The sequence below is a fragment of the Bos javanicus genome, chromosome 5 (genome assembly GCF_032452875.1).
Source record: "Bos javanicus breed banteng chromosome 5, ARS-OSU_banteng_1.0, whole genome shotgun sequence".
Classification (NCBI taxonomy): Eukaryota; Metazoa; Chordata; class Mammalia; order Artiodactyla; family Bovidae; genus Bos; species Bos javanicus.
The window spans coordinates 27,207,639-27,224,522 of NC_083872.1; the positions used below are offsets into that span (position 1 = coordinate 27,207,639).

General features: G+C 46.2%; 1 protein-coding gene across 1 annotated transcript; it reads left to right on the forward strand.

Moving 5' to 3' along the window:
* Nucleotides 1–771: 771 nt before the first annotated feature.
* On the forward strand, nucleotides 772–16,876 carry AAAS (aladin WD repeat nucleoporin). Its single transcript, XM_061415932.1, has 16 exons — nucleotides 772–1,043; nucleotides 1,676–1,803; nucleotides 8,858–8,913; nucleotides 9,225–9,316; nucleotides 9,503–9,549; nucleotides 9,804–9,902; nucleotides 10,223–10,366; nucleotides 14,604–14,724; nucleotides 15,030–15,154; nucleotides 15,337–15,397; nucleotides 15,540–15,630; nucleotides 15,842–15,935; nucleotides 16,022–16,089; nucleotides 16,230–16,311; nucleotides 16,411–16,495; nucleotides 16,619–16,876. Exons 1-16 carry the CDS (start codon nucleotides 921–923, stop codon nucleotides 16,844–16,846), a joined length of 1,644 nt encoding a protein of 547 aa, XP_061271916.1. The 5' UTR covers nucleotides 772–920; the 3' UTR covers nucleotides 16,847–16,876.
* The last annotated feature ends 8 nt before the right edge of the window (nucleotides 16,877–16,884 follow it).

Here is a 16,884-nt window from a genome sequence, read left to right on the forward strand (position 1 = left end):
GACCAAGGACTGAACCACAGGTTCTTGCTTCTCCTGCTTGGCAGTCGGATTCTTCACCTGGGGAAGCCCCGTGTTGACATTACATCCTTGTATTTTTTACTTTGTAGCTTGTACCTCTTAATCCCCTTCACCTATTTTTGCCCCTCTCCTCTCCATCTCATTTTTATTCTGAAGGCAGAATTCCCGGTTTTGGTATTTTTAAGGTCCGATCTCCCTCGTGCCTCACTTTCCTTTTGGTAGTATAACAGTACCCATCTCATGGAGTTGTAAAGATTAGTCAAGCACTTATCATAATAAATGCTCAGGAAATATCAGTTTCCCAACTGTTCCCACTTTTCCTTCCAGGAAGCCTAACCCTGTGGCCTTTAGGTTCTGGCGGGCGCAGTACTCTCCCTCCCAAGGTCTCCCGCCTGACTTTCCTCCTCCGGGTGAGCGTCCCTCAACTTTCCAGCCAGCTGCTCGTGATAAGAGTCGGTATTTTCCTCTGGGCGATTCACAGTTCTGGAAGGGTTTAATTAGGTACTTCCCTGAACGTGGCTTATTTTGAGCTTTTCGAGTGCTGAGAGTGAGTGGGAGACTATGCTGGGGAATTCGGAACTGGGAAAACAGCAGTCTCACAGGAAACAAAACAAAACAAAAAAACCCGCTGTGACTCTTAACTAGGGGTCAGCGCTGCGGACGTGTCGGCGCCGCTCTTTCTCCCGCCGCTAGGCGGCGCGCCAGGACGCCGGAAGTCGATCCCAGAACTGCGCATGCGTCCTTCTTCTGCGTTGCTCTTCCGTTTACTTTCTTTGAGCTTTGTATTGCCGTTTGTCCCATGCGGCAACCCGTAGGCATCCGAATCTAGCCCGGGAACTAAGAGTCAGAGGAGCGGGGCTCTGGGAGTCTGCTGATTCCGGGACGTCCTCGGGACCGGCAAGATGTGCTCCCTGGGGTTGTTCCCTCCTCCGCCGCCTAGAGGACAAATCACCTTATACGAGCACAATAACGAACTGGTGACAGGCAGTAGCTGTGAGAGTCCGCCTCCCGACTTCCGGGGCCAGGTGGTCAGGGCGAGGAGGGAGGGACCTTTAGGCATGGGGGGCGGTGTTGGAGGGTATGTGGAAGCAGAGGCAGCGTGGCGGGGGTCGGGGGCGGGGGTGGGGCGCGTCGCGGTCCCCAGACTGGAGGATTGGAAACAGTGTCTCCCAGGTGGAGAAGAATAGAAGAGATGGAATGTGTTTTAGAGCTGGGATTGGAGGATGAGTGATGCTGAGGAGCTGTGGGGCGGGCCTAGCGGGGATGGAGAGAGTGGGGGCGAATCTAGGGGATGTGACTATGCAGGAGGACTTCTGATAAGTTGGAGACAGTATCTGGAACAACTGGGAAGGCCCAACCTGGGGAGTTTGTTCCCCCGAGGTTTTCCTGGCAAGGAAAAGGAAGAGAAATGGACGTTTATTGAACGTTTGTGTGGAAGAAAGAGGCTCTGAGTCAGGTGTTCTCCACAAATGTTTTAAAAATGTGATTTAATAATCACAGCATTCCTATGAAATATTATTCTGGTTTTACCGATAAGGGAGATAAGATTTGTTTCCCCAGTTCCACAAGTGTTTCTTTTGTGGAAATGGGAAACGGGGGTTCAGTAGGGATCTGGAAAGAACTCACTCACTGTCATACCTCTCATTTCTGGCTATAGTGGATTAATCTTCCTGTCCTAAACCTGACTAAGGATCCCTTGAAGACCCCTGGAAGGCTGGACCATGGCACAAGAACTGCCTTCATTCACCACCGGGAGCAAGTGTGGAAGAGATGCATCAACATTTGGTGAGACGTGGCAAAGGGTCTCCTGGGCCATTGGTCTACAGATCCTGGATGCAGTGGGGTCACCATCTCTCTACCCTGGGCTTCCTGGCGCTCTCTAGCTCAGAGCTGTCTGTCATTCAACACATCAAATTATCAGTCCTTTCTGTGGAACTCAAGGCTGTGCAATGGTAGTTCAGTTTCATCTCCAATGACTTGGTTTCCTTTCTGGTTTAATTATGTACAGGGTTCTAGTGATGATTAAATCAGAGAAGGCAATGGCACCCCACTCCAGTACTCTTGCCTGGAAAATCCCATGGATAGAGGAGCCTGGTGGGCTGCAGTCCATGGGGTCGCTTAGAGTCGGACACGACTGAGCGACTTCACTTTCACTTTTCACTTTCATGCATTGGAGAAGGAAATGGCAACCCACTCCGGTGTTCTTGCCTGGAGAATCCCAGGGACGGGGGAGCCTGGTGGGCTGCTGTCTATGCGGTCGCATAGAGTTGGACACAAATGAAGCAACTTAGCAGCAGTGATGATTAAATGAGTAAGTTCAGTTCAGTCACTCAGTCGTGTCCGACTCTTTTCGACCCCATGAATCGCAGCACACCATGCCTCCCTGTCCATCACCAACTCCCGGACTTCACCCAGACTCACGTCCATCAAGTCAGCGATGCCATCCAGCCATCTCATCCTCTGTCGTCCCCTTCTCCTCCTGCCCCCAATCCCTCCCAGCATCAGAGTCTTTTCCAATGAGTCAACTCTTTGCGTGAGGTGGCCAAAGTACTGGAGTTTCAGCTTTAGCATCATTCCTTCCAAAGAAATCCCAGGACTGATCTCCTTCAGAATGGACTGGTTGGATCTCCTTGCAGTCCAAGGGACTCTCAAGAGTCTTCTCCAACACCACAGTTCAAAAGCATCAATTGGTTGGCACTCAGCTTTCTTCACAGTCCAACTCTCACATCCATACATGACCACTGGAAAAACCATAGCCTTGACTAGACGAACCTTTGTTAGCAAAGGAATGTCTCTGCTTTTGAATATGCTATCTAGGTTGGTCATAACTTTCCTTCCAAGGAGTAAGCATCTTTTAATTTCATGGCTGCAGTCACCATCTGTAGTGATTTTGGAGCCCAGAAAAATAAAATCTGACACTGTTTCCACTGTTTCCCCATCTATTTCCCATGAAGTGATGGGACCGGATGCCATGATCTTCATTTTCTGAATGTTGAGCTTTAAGCCAACTTTTTCACTCTCCACTTTCACTTTCATCAAGAGGCTTTTGAGTTCCTCTTCACTTTCTGCCATAAGGGTGGTGTCATCTGCATATCTGAGGTTATTGATATTTCTCCCGGAAATCTTGATTCCAGCTTGTGTTTTTTCCAGTCCAGCGTTTCTCATGATGTACTCTGCATATAAGTTAAATAAACAGGGTGACAATATACAGCCTTGACATATTCCTTTTCCTATGTGGAACCAGTCTATTGTTCCATGTCCAGTTCTAACTGTTGCTTCTTGACCTGCATACAAATTTCTCAAGAGGCAGGTCAGGTGGTCTGGTATTCCCATCTCTTGAAGAATTTTCCACAGTTTATTGTGATCCACACAGTCAAAGGCTTTGGCATAGTCAATAAAGCAGAAATAGATGTTTTTTCTGGAACTCTCTTGCTTTTTCCATGATCCAGCAGATGTTGGCAATTTGATCTCTGGTTCCTCTGCCTTTTGTAAAACCAGCTTGAACATCAGGAAGTTCACGGTTCATGTATTGCTGAAGCCTGGCTTGGAGAATTTTGAGCATTACTTTACTAGCGTGTGAGATGAGTGCAATTGTGCGGTAGTCTGAGCATTCTTTGGCATTGCCTTTCTTTGGGATTGGAATGAAAACTGACCTTTTCCAGTCCTGTGGCCATTGCGGAGTTTTCCAAATTTGCTGGCATATTGAGTGCAACACTTTCACAGCATCATCTTTCAGGATTTGGAATAGCTTAACTGGAATTCCATCACCTCCACTAGCTTTGTTCATAGTGATGCTTTCTAAGGCCCACTTGACTTCACATTCCAGGATCTGGCTCTAGGTCAGTGATCACATCATCGTGATTATCTGGGTCATGAAGATCTTTTTTGTACAGTTTTTCTGAGTATTCTTGCCATCTCTTCTTAATATCTTCTGCTTCTGTTAGGTCCATACCATTTCTGTCCTTTATTGAGCCCATCTTTGCATATGTTCCTTTGGTATCTCTGATTTTCTTGAAGAGATCTCTAGTCTTTCCCATTCTGTTGTTTTCCTCTATTTCTTTGCATTGATCGCTGAAAAAGGCTTTCTTATCTCTTCTTGCTATTCTTTGGAACTCTGCATTCAGATGCTTATATCTTTCCTTTTCTCCTTTGCTTTTCGCTTCTCTTCTTTTCACAGCTATTTGTAAGGCCTCCCCAGACAGCCATTTTGCTTTTTTGCATTTCTTTTCCATGGGGATGGTCTTGATCCCTGTCTCCTGTACAATGTCATGAACCTCATTCCATAGTTCATCAGGCACTGTATCAGATCTAGGCCCTTAAATGAGTAAAATCCATGTTAATTCAAGAGTTAGTCATGATTAGTATTATGCTCATCATTGTATGTAGGGGTTCAAAGGGCATGTTCATCTGTAGTTTCATGAGCTGTTGCCATACAGGCCTCTAAGTTGTACACATTTATAGACCCACCAGCAGTGAGATAACTGTGCTCCAATAAAAACCTAAAAAAGAAACAAAGCCAAAAAAAAGAAAGAAACAAAGCCAAAAAAGTGTATGAGAGTGCCTGTTTTCTGACACTTGTCTTTTCAAACTTTGATATTTGATTTTGCATAACCGTTTCATTTGCATGTCTCCTTGAGTGAAGCTAAACTTCAGGTTCTGGTCTGAAAACCCATTCAGTCTTGGATTCTTTCTCTATTTCTGCCTCCATCGAGCTGCTGCTTCTCTTCTGCTGTCTTTTTTTTTTTTAATAATTATTTGGCTGCTCTGGGTTCTAGTTGTGCAGGATCTTACATCTTCGTTGTGGCATTCGAGATCCTTAGTTGTGCTGCAGGATCTAGTTTCCTGACCAGGGACTGAACTCCGGCCCCCTGCATTGGGAGTATGGGGTCTTAGCCGCTGGATCACCAGGGAAGTTGCTTCCTGCTGTCTTTTATATGCATAGCTATTTTTTTTTTTAAGTTCTGTTTATATATTTTATTTTTGGCTGCGCTGAGTCTTCAGCTGCTGTGCGGGAGCTACCTCTAGTTGTGGCAGGCAGGGTTACTCTTTGTTGTGGGGTGCTAGGGCTTCTCACTGCAGTGGTTTCTCTTTTTGCAGAGCACTGGGCCAGGCATTCAGACTTCAGTAGTTGTGGTGCATGGGCTTAGTTGCTCTGCGGCATGTGGGGTCTTCCCAGTGCAGGGGTCAGACCTGTGCCCCCGCATTGGCAGGTGGATTCTTAACACTAGACCACGAGGGAAGTAATGTCTGTGCTTTTCAATATGCTTTGTAAGTTTGTCATAGCTTTTCTTCCAAGGAGCAAGCGTCTTTTAATTTCATAGCTTCAGTCACCACCTGCAGTGATTTTTGGAGCCCAAAAAAATAAAGTCTGTTACTGTTTCCATTGTTTCCCCATCTATTTGCCATGGGGTGATGGGACTGGATGCCCTGATCTTAGTTTTTTAAATGTTGAGTTTTAAGCCAGCTTTTTCACTCTCCTGTTTCACTTTCATCAAGAGGCTCTTTAGTTCTTCGCTTTCTGCCATAAGGGTGGTGTCATCTGCATATCTGAGGTTATTGATATTTTTCCCGGCAATCTTGATTCCAGCTTGTGCTTCATCCAGTCCTGCATTTCGCGTGATGTATTCTTCATATAAGTTAAATAAACAGGGTGACAATATACACCCTTATCATACTCCTTTCCCAATTTGGAACTAGTCTGTTGTTCCATATCCGGTTCTAACTGCTGCTTCTTGTCCTGCATACAGATTTCTCAGGAGGCAGGTAAGGTGGTCTGGCATTCCCATCTCTTGAAGAATTTTCCACAGTTTGTAATGATCCACACAATCAAAGGCTTTGGCATAATCATTAAAGCAGAAGTAGATGTTTTTCTGGAACTCTTGCTTTTTCTATGATCCAATGGATGTTGGCAATTTGATCTCTGGTTTTCTCTGCCTTTTCTAAATCCAGCTTGAACATCTGGAAGTTCATGGTTGACATACTGTTGAAGCCTGACTTGGAGAAGTTTGAGTATCACTTTGCTAGCGTGTGAGATGAATGCGATTGTGTGGTAGTTTGAGCATTCTTTGGCATTGCCTTTCTTTGGGATTGGAATGAAAACTGACCTTTTCCAGTCCTGTGGCCACTGCTGAGTTTTCCAAATTTGCTGACATTTTGAGTGCAGCACTTTCACAGCATCATCTTTTAGAATTTGAAATAGCTTAGCTGGAATTTTGTCACCTCCACTAGCTTTATTTGTAGTGATGCTTCCTAAGGCTCACTTGAGTTCACATTCTAGGATGTCTGGCTTTGGTGAGTAATTACACCATCGTGGTTATTTGGGTCATGAAGATCTTTTTTGTACAGTTCTTCTGTGTATTCTTGCCATCTCTTCTTAATATCTTCTGCTTCTGTTAGGTCCATACCGTTTCTGTCCTTTATTGAGCCCATCTTTGCATGAAATGTTCCCTTGGTATCTCTAATTTTCTTGAAGAAGAGATCTCTAGTCTTTCCCATTCTATGTTTTCCTCTATTTCTTTGCCTTGATCACTGAGGAAGGCTTTCTTATCTATCCTTGCTGTTCTTTGGAACTCTGCATTCAGATGGTATATCTTTCCTTTTCTCCTTTGCCTTTAGCTTCTCTTCTTTTCTCAGCTATTTGTAAGGCCTCCTCAGACAACCATTTTGCCTTTTTGCATTTCTATTTTTGGGGGATGGTCTTGACCACTGCCTCCTGTACAGTGTCACAAGCCTCCATCCACAGTTCTTCAGGCACTCTGTCTATAAGATCTAATGCCTTGAATTTGTTTCTCACTTCCACTGTATAATCGTAAGGGATTTGATTTAGGTCATTCCTGAATGGTCTAGTGGTTTTCCCTACTTTCTTCAATTTAAGTCTGAATTTGGCAATAAGGGGTTCACCATCTGAGCCACAGTCAGCTCCCTGTCTTGTTTTTGCTGACTGTATAGAGCTTCTCCATCTTTCGTAGCAAAGAATATAATCAGTCTGATTTCGGTGTTGACCATCTTGTGATGTACATGTGTAGAGTCTTCTCTTGTGTTGTTGGAAGAGGGTGTTTGCTATGACCAGTGTGTTCTCTTGGCAAAACTCTATTAGTCTTTGCCCTGCTTCATTCCGTACTCCAAGACCAAATTTGCCTGTTACTCCAGGTATCATTTGACTTCCTACTTTTGCATTCCAGTCCCCTATAATGAAAAGGACATCTTTTTTGGGTGCTAGTTCTAAAAGGTCTTGTAGGTCTTCATAGAACCGTTCCACTTCAGCTTCTTCAGTGTTACTGGTTGGGGCATAGACTTGGATTACTGTGATACTGAATGGTTTGCCTTGGAAACAAACAGAGAGCATTCTGTCGTTTTTGAGATTGCATCCAAGTACTGCATTTCGGACTCTTTTGTTGACTATGAGGCTACTACATTTTTTCTAAGGGATTCTTGCCCACAGTAGCAGATATAATGGTCATCTGAATTAAATTTGCCCGTTCCAGTCCAGTTTAGTTCACTGATTCCTAAAATGTCAATGTTCACTTTTGCCATCTCCTGTTTGACCACTTCCAATTTACCCTGATTCACCGACCATCCAGGTTCCTATGCAATATTGTTCTTTACAGCATCGGACTTTACTTCCACCACCAGTCACACCCATGACGCGGCGTTGTTCTCGCTTTGACAGCAGGGAGGCCCTCTGCTGTCTTTCAGATGCTGACGTCCTGAGCTGGACTTGCACCGCACCTTGGTGTTCACGTGTCTGTTCAGCACCCTCAGTCAGATACTCTACAGGCTCCACACACTCAGCATGTTTAGAATCAGTCTCTTTGTTTTCTTCTCTATGCCAGCGTCTTCCTTGTGTTTTTCGTCTCAAGGAATGCCCTTCCTAGTCATATAAGTGGTTTGAATGTAGGCTTTGGGACAGACAGACAGACTGAATCCTGAGTCTGCTTTTTCCTACCTAGTTCACCTTTGATAATCAACCTTTCACACTCCCTGTTCTCTCATCTAAAAATGCAGATGATAACAATCCCTGTTGTGTAGGGTTGTGATAATAGCTAAGTTAGATTTTGCGTTGAAGCTGCAGCCCAGCCCTGGCACAGTGTAATCAGTGTTGGATGCTATAATTATCATCTAGGTGTTTCCCTTGATATTATCCTTTACTTTACTAATGTTGAATTAATCCTCCTGTCCTGTCCGTTCTACTTCCTCAAGCTCTCAGACTTGCCCTCTTTTCTCAACCCCCAGTGGTTCAGGCCACTTTGGCCTTTCTCTAGATTCCTGAAGTAGCTTCTTAACCTGTTTCTTTCTCTCCATTCTTGTCTCCCTCTAATCTGCAGCCAGATTGATCTTTCTAAAATGCCTGGGTGATCAGTTTATTCCTTAACTGAAACTCCCTTCAGTGGCTTTCCATTCATTGTCTTCGGGCAAGTCCTGACTCCTTGATCTTCACACAAAGCCCTGACAGACCTCTGAGCCTTAGTTGTCTCATTGAGGAAATGGGTAGAATGAAAGGACGGTATAAAGTGTTTGACGTATAGTTGCCACTCATTAAATGGAAATGCTCTTACCTATTTTTTAAATATTTATTTATATATTACTCACTTGGCTGCACCAGGTCTTCATTGCAGCATGCAGGATCTTATAGCTGCAACATGTGGGATCTAGTTCCCTGACCAGGGATGGAACCTGGGTCCTCTGCATTGGGAGTGTGGAGTCTTAGCCACTGAGCCACCAGGGAAGTCCCTGATCTTATTCTGAGTACATGTTTATTGAATGAATGAATGAATGGAGGAACTTAGAGGGGAGACTGAAGGGATCAAAGCTATCTAACTCAGTTCCCTCTCCTCTTCAGGCGTGATGTAGGCCTTTTCGGGGTGCTGAATGAAATTGCAAATTCAGAGGAAGAGGGTAAGTGTGTTTACCTGCAGCCTTCTCTGGTTCTGTGGTTGCCATCTCCCCTCCATATTCTCCGTAATTCATCCCAATACCTGTTGGCCCAGCGCCTTTCCCTTTATCCCTGTATTCCTGGCCCAGTTGTCTCCCCTGGTGCTATCTTCTCTCACCTCTACCTACCCCTCATGCCGCAGATTGGGTGTCCAGATCACTTGTTGGGTGGAAGGGCCTGGAGAGTGCTTGCCCTTGCTCAGTCCTTACCTAGGAAGGTGCCCAGTGAGAGCCCTGTGAACGGTTTAATCACGGCTGCTTCCTCAACCCCACAGTGTTTGAGTGGGTGAAGACGGCATCCAGCTGGGCCCTGGCACTCTGTCGATGGGCCTCCTCCCTCCACGGGTCCCTGTTTCCCCATCTGTCTGTAAGTTTGGCTTCTGCCACTGGCCCTCCCTGCTGCTACTCTCTGCTCCTACCATTTTCTGTGCCTTAGGGTCAGGCTGTGATGGGAAGACGGCAGAGGGTGGGAATGGTCCAGCTCCCCGTGGGAGCTTTGAGGGGATAAGCTCCCTTTGTCCCAGTGCATCCTCTGTCTGCTTTGTCATTACAGCTTAGGAGCGAAGATCTGATTGCTGAATTTGCTCAAGTCACAAACTGGTGAGTGTACCAGCTCTGGGGCTTTTGTTAGAAGGAAGTCCTGAATCTTGAAACTTCTGGGGAGATGGAAAAACAAGGCAGAGACTCCTCCCACCCCTTCCCTGACTGTTCCCCATGTTCTTGCTCCTTCTACCTCCCAATAAAGAAAGAAACAGCAAAAAATGGTAAACGGTCTCATGTGGAAGGCAGCCTGAGCTCTGGGCCCAGGTGTGGCGAGGTGCAGTTCGGACTCTTGACTCTCACTCCTGCCCCAGGTCCAGCTGCTGCTTGCGGGTCTTTGCATGGCACCCCCACACCAACAAGTTTGCTGTGGCTCTGCTGGATGACTCAGTCCGGGTGTATAATGCCAACAGGTATGTGGCGCACTGGGTGGGCTCTGACTCTTGTAAGTCTCCATCTCTCAGTCCCCACTTCCTTCTCCAGCTCTGGTGCCCCGGGAGTCCTGCAGTTCCTGAGCCCAGTCCGATGGCTCTTTTCAGAACTGGGGTCAGGGAGGCCCCACAGCTGGATGCATCCTCTTTCCAAACCCAGCCTTTATCCTGTCCTCTGTCCCACCCTACCCCCAGGCACTGGATGGTCTGCTTTCTTCTCTGGGTGTCTGTCCTCAATTATACTCAGGTCCCCTCCCCTTAGTGTCCCTGCTTTGACTCTGTCCCCTCCCATTTCACCCCAGCACTATCGTCCCCTCCCTGAAGCACCGGCTGCAGCGCAATGTGGCAGCCCTGGCCTGGAAGCCCCTCAGTGCCTCTGTCTTGGCTGTGGCCTGCCAGAGCTGCATTCTCATCTGGACTCTGGATCCCACGTCCTTGTCTACCCGGTGAGTTCCAGCAGTCTCTTACCTTGACTCGAGGCCATGGGTTGGTGAGGTCTGGGAGGAAAAGTTCTTTATCCTCACAGCACTTCCCATGGCTACAGAAGCAGACCTAAGGCCAAGGTGGAGGTTCTGCGAAGCGGTAATCTAGAGAAAGGGACAGAACTAGGGGCTTCTGGGATTGTGGGGAGTGTGCACCTGTGGATCGTGAAGTGGAAAGAAAGTCTCTTTGGGAGGACTGCCAGATGCAAGTTTAACAGGAGGGAGAAAGGCAATTAATGTAGATATGGAATTAATATGGATTTGAGCTGAAACCAGTGAAAATGGAAAAAGAATCCCCACAAGAACTAAATATAAAACCAGAAACTGGTTCTTTAAATTTTGAATAAAGATTTTGGCTCGCTTTATTAAGGCAAAAGAGAAAATCAAAGTATACTATTTTCAGAATGGGAAAAGAGAGAGAACCACGGATATGGAAGAAAATAGAATTATTAGAGAATATTTTATACATTTAGACCAGCACATTTGAAAATCTAAGGAAATGTTTGATTTTCTACCAAATACGTGTTACCAAAGTGGATGAGTTGTGCCACTAAAAAAGATGACAGACTGAGATGATTTTATGATGATTGCCTAATTGTCAGAGAAAAGATAATCTCCATGTTATTGGAACTAATCCAGATCATAGAAAAATTTGGAAAGCCTCCTGATTTGTTTCTTCCTTTTAATAAACTTTATATAGACGTAATTTTAGATTTTTGGAAAAGCTGCAAAGGTAGTACAGAGGGTTTGGCTATACCGTCACACCATTTCCCCCATTGTTAATATCTGATATTACCATGTTACATCGATCAAAACTAAGAAACTGACATTCGAATGTTGTTATTAACTAAACTATAGACTTTGTTTACATTTCACCAGTTTTCCCATTAATGTCCTCTATCTGTCCCATCCTGATTTGTTTTTTATAAAGTTAATGTGACCCTAAAACTGAAACCTGACAATAGGTAGTATAAGAAAGAAACTATTTGAATACTGATTTTAAAATCCTAAATAAAAGACTACCAAATAGAATCCAAAAGCATATTAAAAGAAATTTTTTTTTTAACCTAGTGGAATTTTCCAGAAATTAGAAACTATTTACCATTAGGACATATATTAAAATGATTTATTACACTGGCAAATTAAGGGAGAAAACTGTTTGTATTAATAAATGCCCTTGAATAAGCAGACATCCTGCTGAATGCATAAAGTAAATAGGAATACACAGAGATGACCTAAACATAAAGAGTATATACTCAAAATCAGTGGCTGCCATATTAAACCGTGAAATAGGAAATAGTAAAAGTTTTTCCAGTAATGTCAGGATAAAGACAGAGGTATTGTTGCCACCATATTAATCAACAGTAGTTTTGGATGTTCTTGTGAGTGCAGTAAAACAAGAAAAAGGAATGTGGTAAAGTCTTGAGAAAGAAGATAAAATTAATTTTTTTGGAGATATGATTTTACACCTAGATAAAACAAGAGATTCAACTAAAAGAAACTTTAATCTGGTAAGAAACGTTAAGTAGTACCATAATTGGATCCAGGAAACTGAAAAGGTCATAGCTTTCCTTTGTACCAGTAAGAATCAGCTGAGAAATTGTGATGAAAAATATGTTCTATTACAACAGGTCCAATAATTACTATAGGTTACTAGGAATAAATTGTTAAATTTATTTAATGTTAGACATCTGAAGAAAGTGGTTGAAGAATATTAAAGGAAGAAAAAAGTGAAGTCACTCAGTCATGTCCAACTCTTTGCGACCCCATGGACTATCCTACCAGGCTCCTCCAGGCCTCCTTCCAGGCAAGAATACTGGAGTGGATTGCCATTTCCTTCTCCAGGAGATCTTCCTGACCCAGGAATTGAACCCAGGTCTCCCACATTGTCGGCGGACGCTTTACCGTCTGAGCCACCAGGGAAGTCAATGTTAAAACAAGAATATTAAACAAAAGCTTAATTAATGGCAGGACATGCTGCTATATTCCTGGATAGGAAAATTTAATCATAAAGATGTCAAGTTAAGTATATTTCCGATTAGCATTCTACTGAATTGTTTTTGTGAACTGGAAAAAATGCTATTTAGAGTTTTTATGAAAGAATAAATGTGGAAGGCTGGCCACGAATGTTTGCAAAGGAAGCGCATGGACAGGAGACTTGCCTTTAGGCATTGAAATGTTTCATGAAGTCACAGTAACACAAAGATACTGCCATGAGGTCAGACAAGCGCATCAGTGTGTCAGAACAACATTCAGGGACAGACCTAGGAATTCATGGAAATTTAATATATGATGAATTTGGCCTGCATTGCAATAGACAAGTTCAGATTTCTTTTTTTTTTAGTGGTTTTGACATAATTGGCTATCCATTTAGAAAATGATAAAGTTCGGCCTTGCTTCACATTTTATATACAAATAAATTCCAAGCTGATGAAAAAACTAAGTATAAAAATACATAATTAAAAGGACTAGAAAAATATATAGGATTTTTTTTTTTGCCCATTCAGAATGACAGTATTATTAAAACTGAAATGTTTGATAACATCCATTATTAGCAAGAGTAGGAAACATGGCATAGTGTGGTACAAACTTTTTTTTTTTTAATTATTTTATTTTGGCTGCACCTGGTCTTTGTTGCTGCGTGTGGGCTTTCTCTAGTTGCAGTGAGCAGGGGCTTTCTCTGGTTGCAGTGTGCGAGCTTCTCATTGCAATGGCTTCTCTTGTTGAGACCACAGGCTCTAGGGAACACAGGCTTCAGTGGTTGTGGCACAGGGGCTCAGTAGTTGCGGCTCCCAGGGTCTAGAGCTCTGGCTCAGCAGTTACGGTGCACTGGCCTGTGGAATCTTCCTGCACCAGGGATCGAACTGGTGTCCCCTGCATTGTGAGGCAGATTCTTAACCACTGGGCCACTAGGGAAGCCCCACAAACTTTTCAGAAAATAATTTGTTGGCATATTTATCTTTTGAAAGGTGCAAGTCTTTTACCCACAATTCCATTTTAATACTGTATTCTATACAAATAATGACATGAGTACATAAAGATATAAAGAATACTTTGCAGTACTATATGTAATAAAAAAATCACCAACAACTGAAGTGTCTGTGGAAGCACGACTGAATAAATAATAGTTCATCTATTCAGTGGAATACAGTGAGGCCACTGAAAAGAATGAGATGGATCTCTGTAAACTGATGTATTGTAAAATTAAGAGTAACTTGTAGACTGGTGACCTCATTAGAGCTAAAGGTGGGTGTATAGTTGGGAGGAAAAAGGACAGAGTGGCATTAATTGATAGTAGCCTGCACTTTTTGGGCCAAGTATGTCGCTCTGGAGATTCAGAGCTGACTGACACAGCTGGTGGCCTCAGTTAGTTCCCAGCCTAGTCGGGGAGGTTGCCACACGAGCCATCTTTGATGAGCAGCAAACGAGGCAGAGCACCGAGGAGGGAAGCTAACTGTGACAAGGAAACACAGAGAGGTTTGGGAGCACAGGTTGAATTCTGAGGAGTGGCAGATAACTAGAAAGATAAGAGATTGGAACTGTGAGGTGATGTCATGGGGTATCCTGGCCTCCAGCCAGGATGGGCCTGTGGAGAGAGGGTTCTCATCCAGAGCAGAGCATGCATCTCCCCAGCCCAGCACCATAGAACTTTACTTGTCACAAGTTTTGTCTCTTTCGGACTTCCCTGGTGGCTCAGTGGTAAAGAATGTGCCTGTCGATGCAGCAGACACAGGTTCAATACCTGATCCAGGAAGATTCCCACATTCTTCAGAGCAACTAAGCTTGGGAGCCTGTGCTCTATTGAGCCTGTGCTCTAGAGCCCAGAAACCACAACTACTGAGCTCCCGTGCCCTAAAGCCCATGCTCCGCAACCAGAGAAGCCATTGCAACAAGAAGCTCCTCTAATGCAACTAGAGAAAAAACCCACGTGGCCACAAGGATCCAGCACAGCCAATAAATAAATGAGTAACAGGAGTAATGAAGTTCTTGTCTCTCTCAGGTTTACCCGCTTTCACCCTTTCTGGGCCTCCTGGTAGCGACTGCCCTTGCTTCCTTCTTGTTTTCCTTTAACTTCCATTATTCTTACTCCTGCATTCAGAGGGCCCACAGGGATGGGGCAGTGTTAGCAGGCGGAGGCAAGGGAGCAGAGTCACAGGGCTTTCTTCTTGTCTTCTGACCCCACACCGTCTCCCTTCTGCAGACCCTCTTCTGGCTGTGCCCAGGTGCTCTCTCACCCTGGGCACACACCCGTTACCAGCTTGGCTTGGGCCCCTAGTGGGGGGCGGCTGCTCTCAGCTTCCCCTGTGGACGCTGCCATCCTGGTGAGTTGATCCCCATACCTCTTGGGGTCACTTCAGCCACACCCCTCAGACTTGAGGGAAGAGCTGCCTTTGCCTGGTGGTGGGAAGTACACTGTGGGAGGCGAGGAACAGTTATCCATTCAGTCTTAAATTTATCCAAGGTGCAGGAGCACCCTGCTCCTCACATGTAAAATTCTGCTCGCTGTTTCCTCCTGTTTCAACCCTCTCCACTTCCTCCCCTCTCTGGTTCTTTGTACCTCAGGGAAGGGGGTCTGTGGGGTGTTGGGGATACTGTCTCCCTGTCTCACTGTCCCCCCCTCTCCTAGGTATGGGATGTCTCAACAGAGACCTGTGTTCCCCTTCCCTGGTTTCGGGGAGGTGGGGTTACGAACCTGCTCTGGTCCCCAGATGGCAGCAAAGTCTTGGCTACCACTCCTTCAGCTGTCTTTCGGTGAGTGTGGGGAGAGCGGAAGTGGGCAGGAAGGATGTGGAGAAAGGCCCTAGGCTTCTGGAACTTCCAGCTGCACAGCCTTCTGTCCCCATTCCCATTCCCCTCAACCTGGGACTGACAGGCAGGGAGGTCTGAGCTGTGAGGCCTGCAACTCTAAGCTGTGGCCTGCTTCTCTGGCACAGAGTCTGGGAGGCCCAGATGTGGACTTGCGAGCGGTGGCCTACCCTCTCGGGGCGATGCCAGGTAGGAGGGAGTGTGCGGTGCAGGAGCTGGGGAGGAGGTTGGCTGTACTTGCCCCCCACCTCCTCTACTTCTCTTGCTCCTGTGCGTCCTTCCTGAATTCTCATAGACTACCCTTTTCCTGCCCTTTGCTCCCTGACCCCAGACTGGCTGCTGGAGCCCCAGTGGAAACCGCCTGCTGTTCACCGTGTTGGGGGAACCGCTTATTTACTCCTTGTCATTCCCAGAACGTTGTGGTGAGTCAGGGGCAACACTTCCGGATGCACAATAGCTGGGGTAGTCAGAGGGAGGAAAGAGCCATCTGGAATATGCTGCCTTGAAGGAAAAAGGGAAGTAAAGAAGCTTGGAAGACTTGAGAGGCATTGATGCCTGTGATGGGGAGGAGACGGGGAACCGGGGGAGAGGGGCCCTTTTCCTACACTTAAGAGCACCTGCTCTGATCCACAGGTGAGGGAAAGGGGTATGTTGGAGGCGCCAAGTCCGCTACGATAGTGGCAGATCTGTCTGAGACCACCATACAGACGCCAGATGGCGAGGAGAGGTAAGCTGGGTGGGTGAGGAAAGGACGGTGAGACAAGGCTGGGAGGGACCACGCAGAGCCCGGCAACCTGCTGTCCTCACTCATAGACTTGGGGGAGAGGCTCACTCCATGGTCTGGGACCCAAGCGGGGAGCGGCTAGCTGTGCTCATGAAAGGTAAGAGGTGGTGAGGAAGGCCTCTGCTGAGGCTGCACCATCTTCCCATCAATCAAGTGTATCCATGTCCTGGCAGCAGTGCCCCTGCCCTGGGATTTGGCCTCCAGAGTTCCTTCCTATCCCTCGTCCATCTCTTATAGGCAATCCTCGGGTCCAGAATGGGAAACCAGTCATCCTCCTTTTTCGCACTCGAAACAGCCCTGTGTTTGAGCTACTTCCTTGGTAAGTGCTGGGTTCCTCACTGGCCCTCCCATACCAAACCCACATCCCACTATACCTGCCTTCTGCCTCCAGCTGCCTGCTCACCTTCTCTTTGTCTAGTGGCATTATCCAGGGGGAGCTAGGAGCCCAGGCCCAGCTCATCACTTTCCATCCTTCCTTCAACAAAGGAGCTCTGCTCAGCGTGGTGAGTAGGCCAGCTGCTGGGCTGCAGGAGTGGGGAGGAGCTGAGGGCCATGGCTACTGGGTGGCTCTGCCGGAAATAGCCCTTCTCTGGGCCCAGGCTGACTTTGCTCCCCTCTCTCTGCAGTGCTGGTCCACAGGCCGGGTCACCCACATCCCTCTGTACTTTGTCAATGCCCGGTTTCCACGCTTTAGCCCAGTGCTTGGCCGAGCCCAGGAGCCCCCCGCTGGGGGTGGAGGCTCTATTCACGATCTACCTCTGTTTACTGAGACATCCCCAACCTCTGCCCCTTGGGACCCTCTCCCAGGGCCACCCCCTGCTCGGCCCCACTCCCCTCACTCCCACTTTCAGTAATAAAAGTGTCCTTTCTTGCTTTCCACTTAATTATGAGA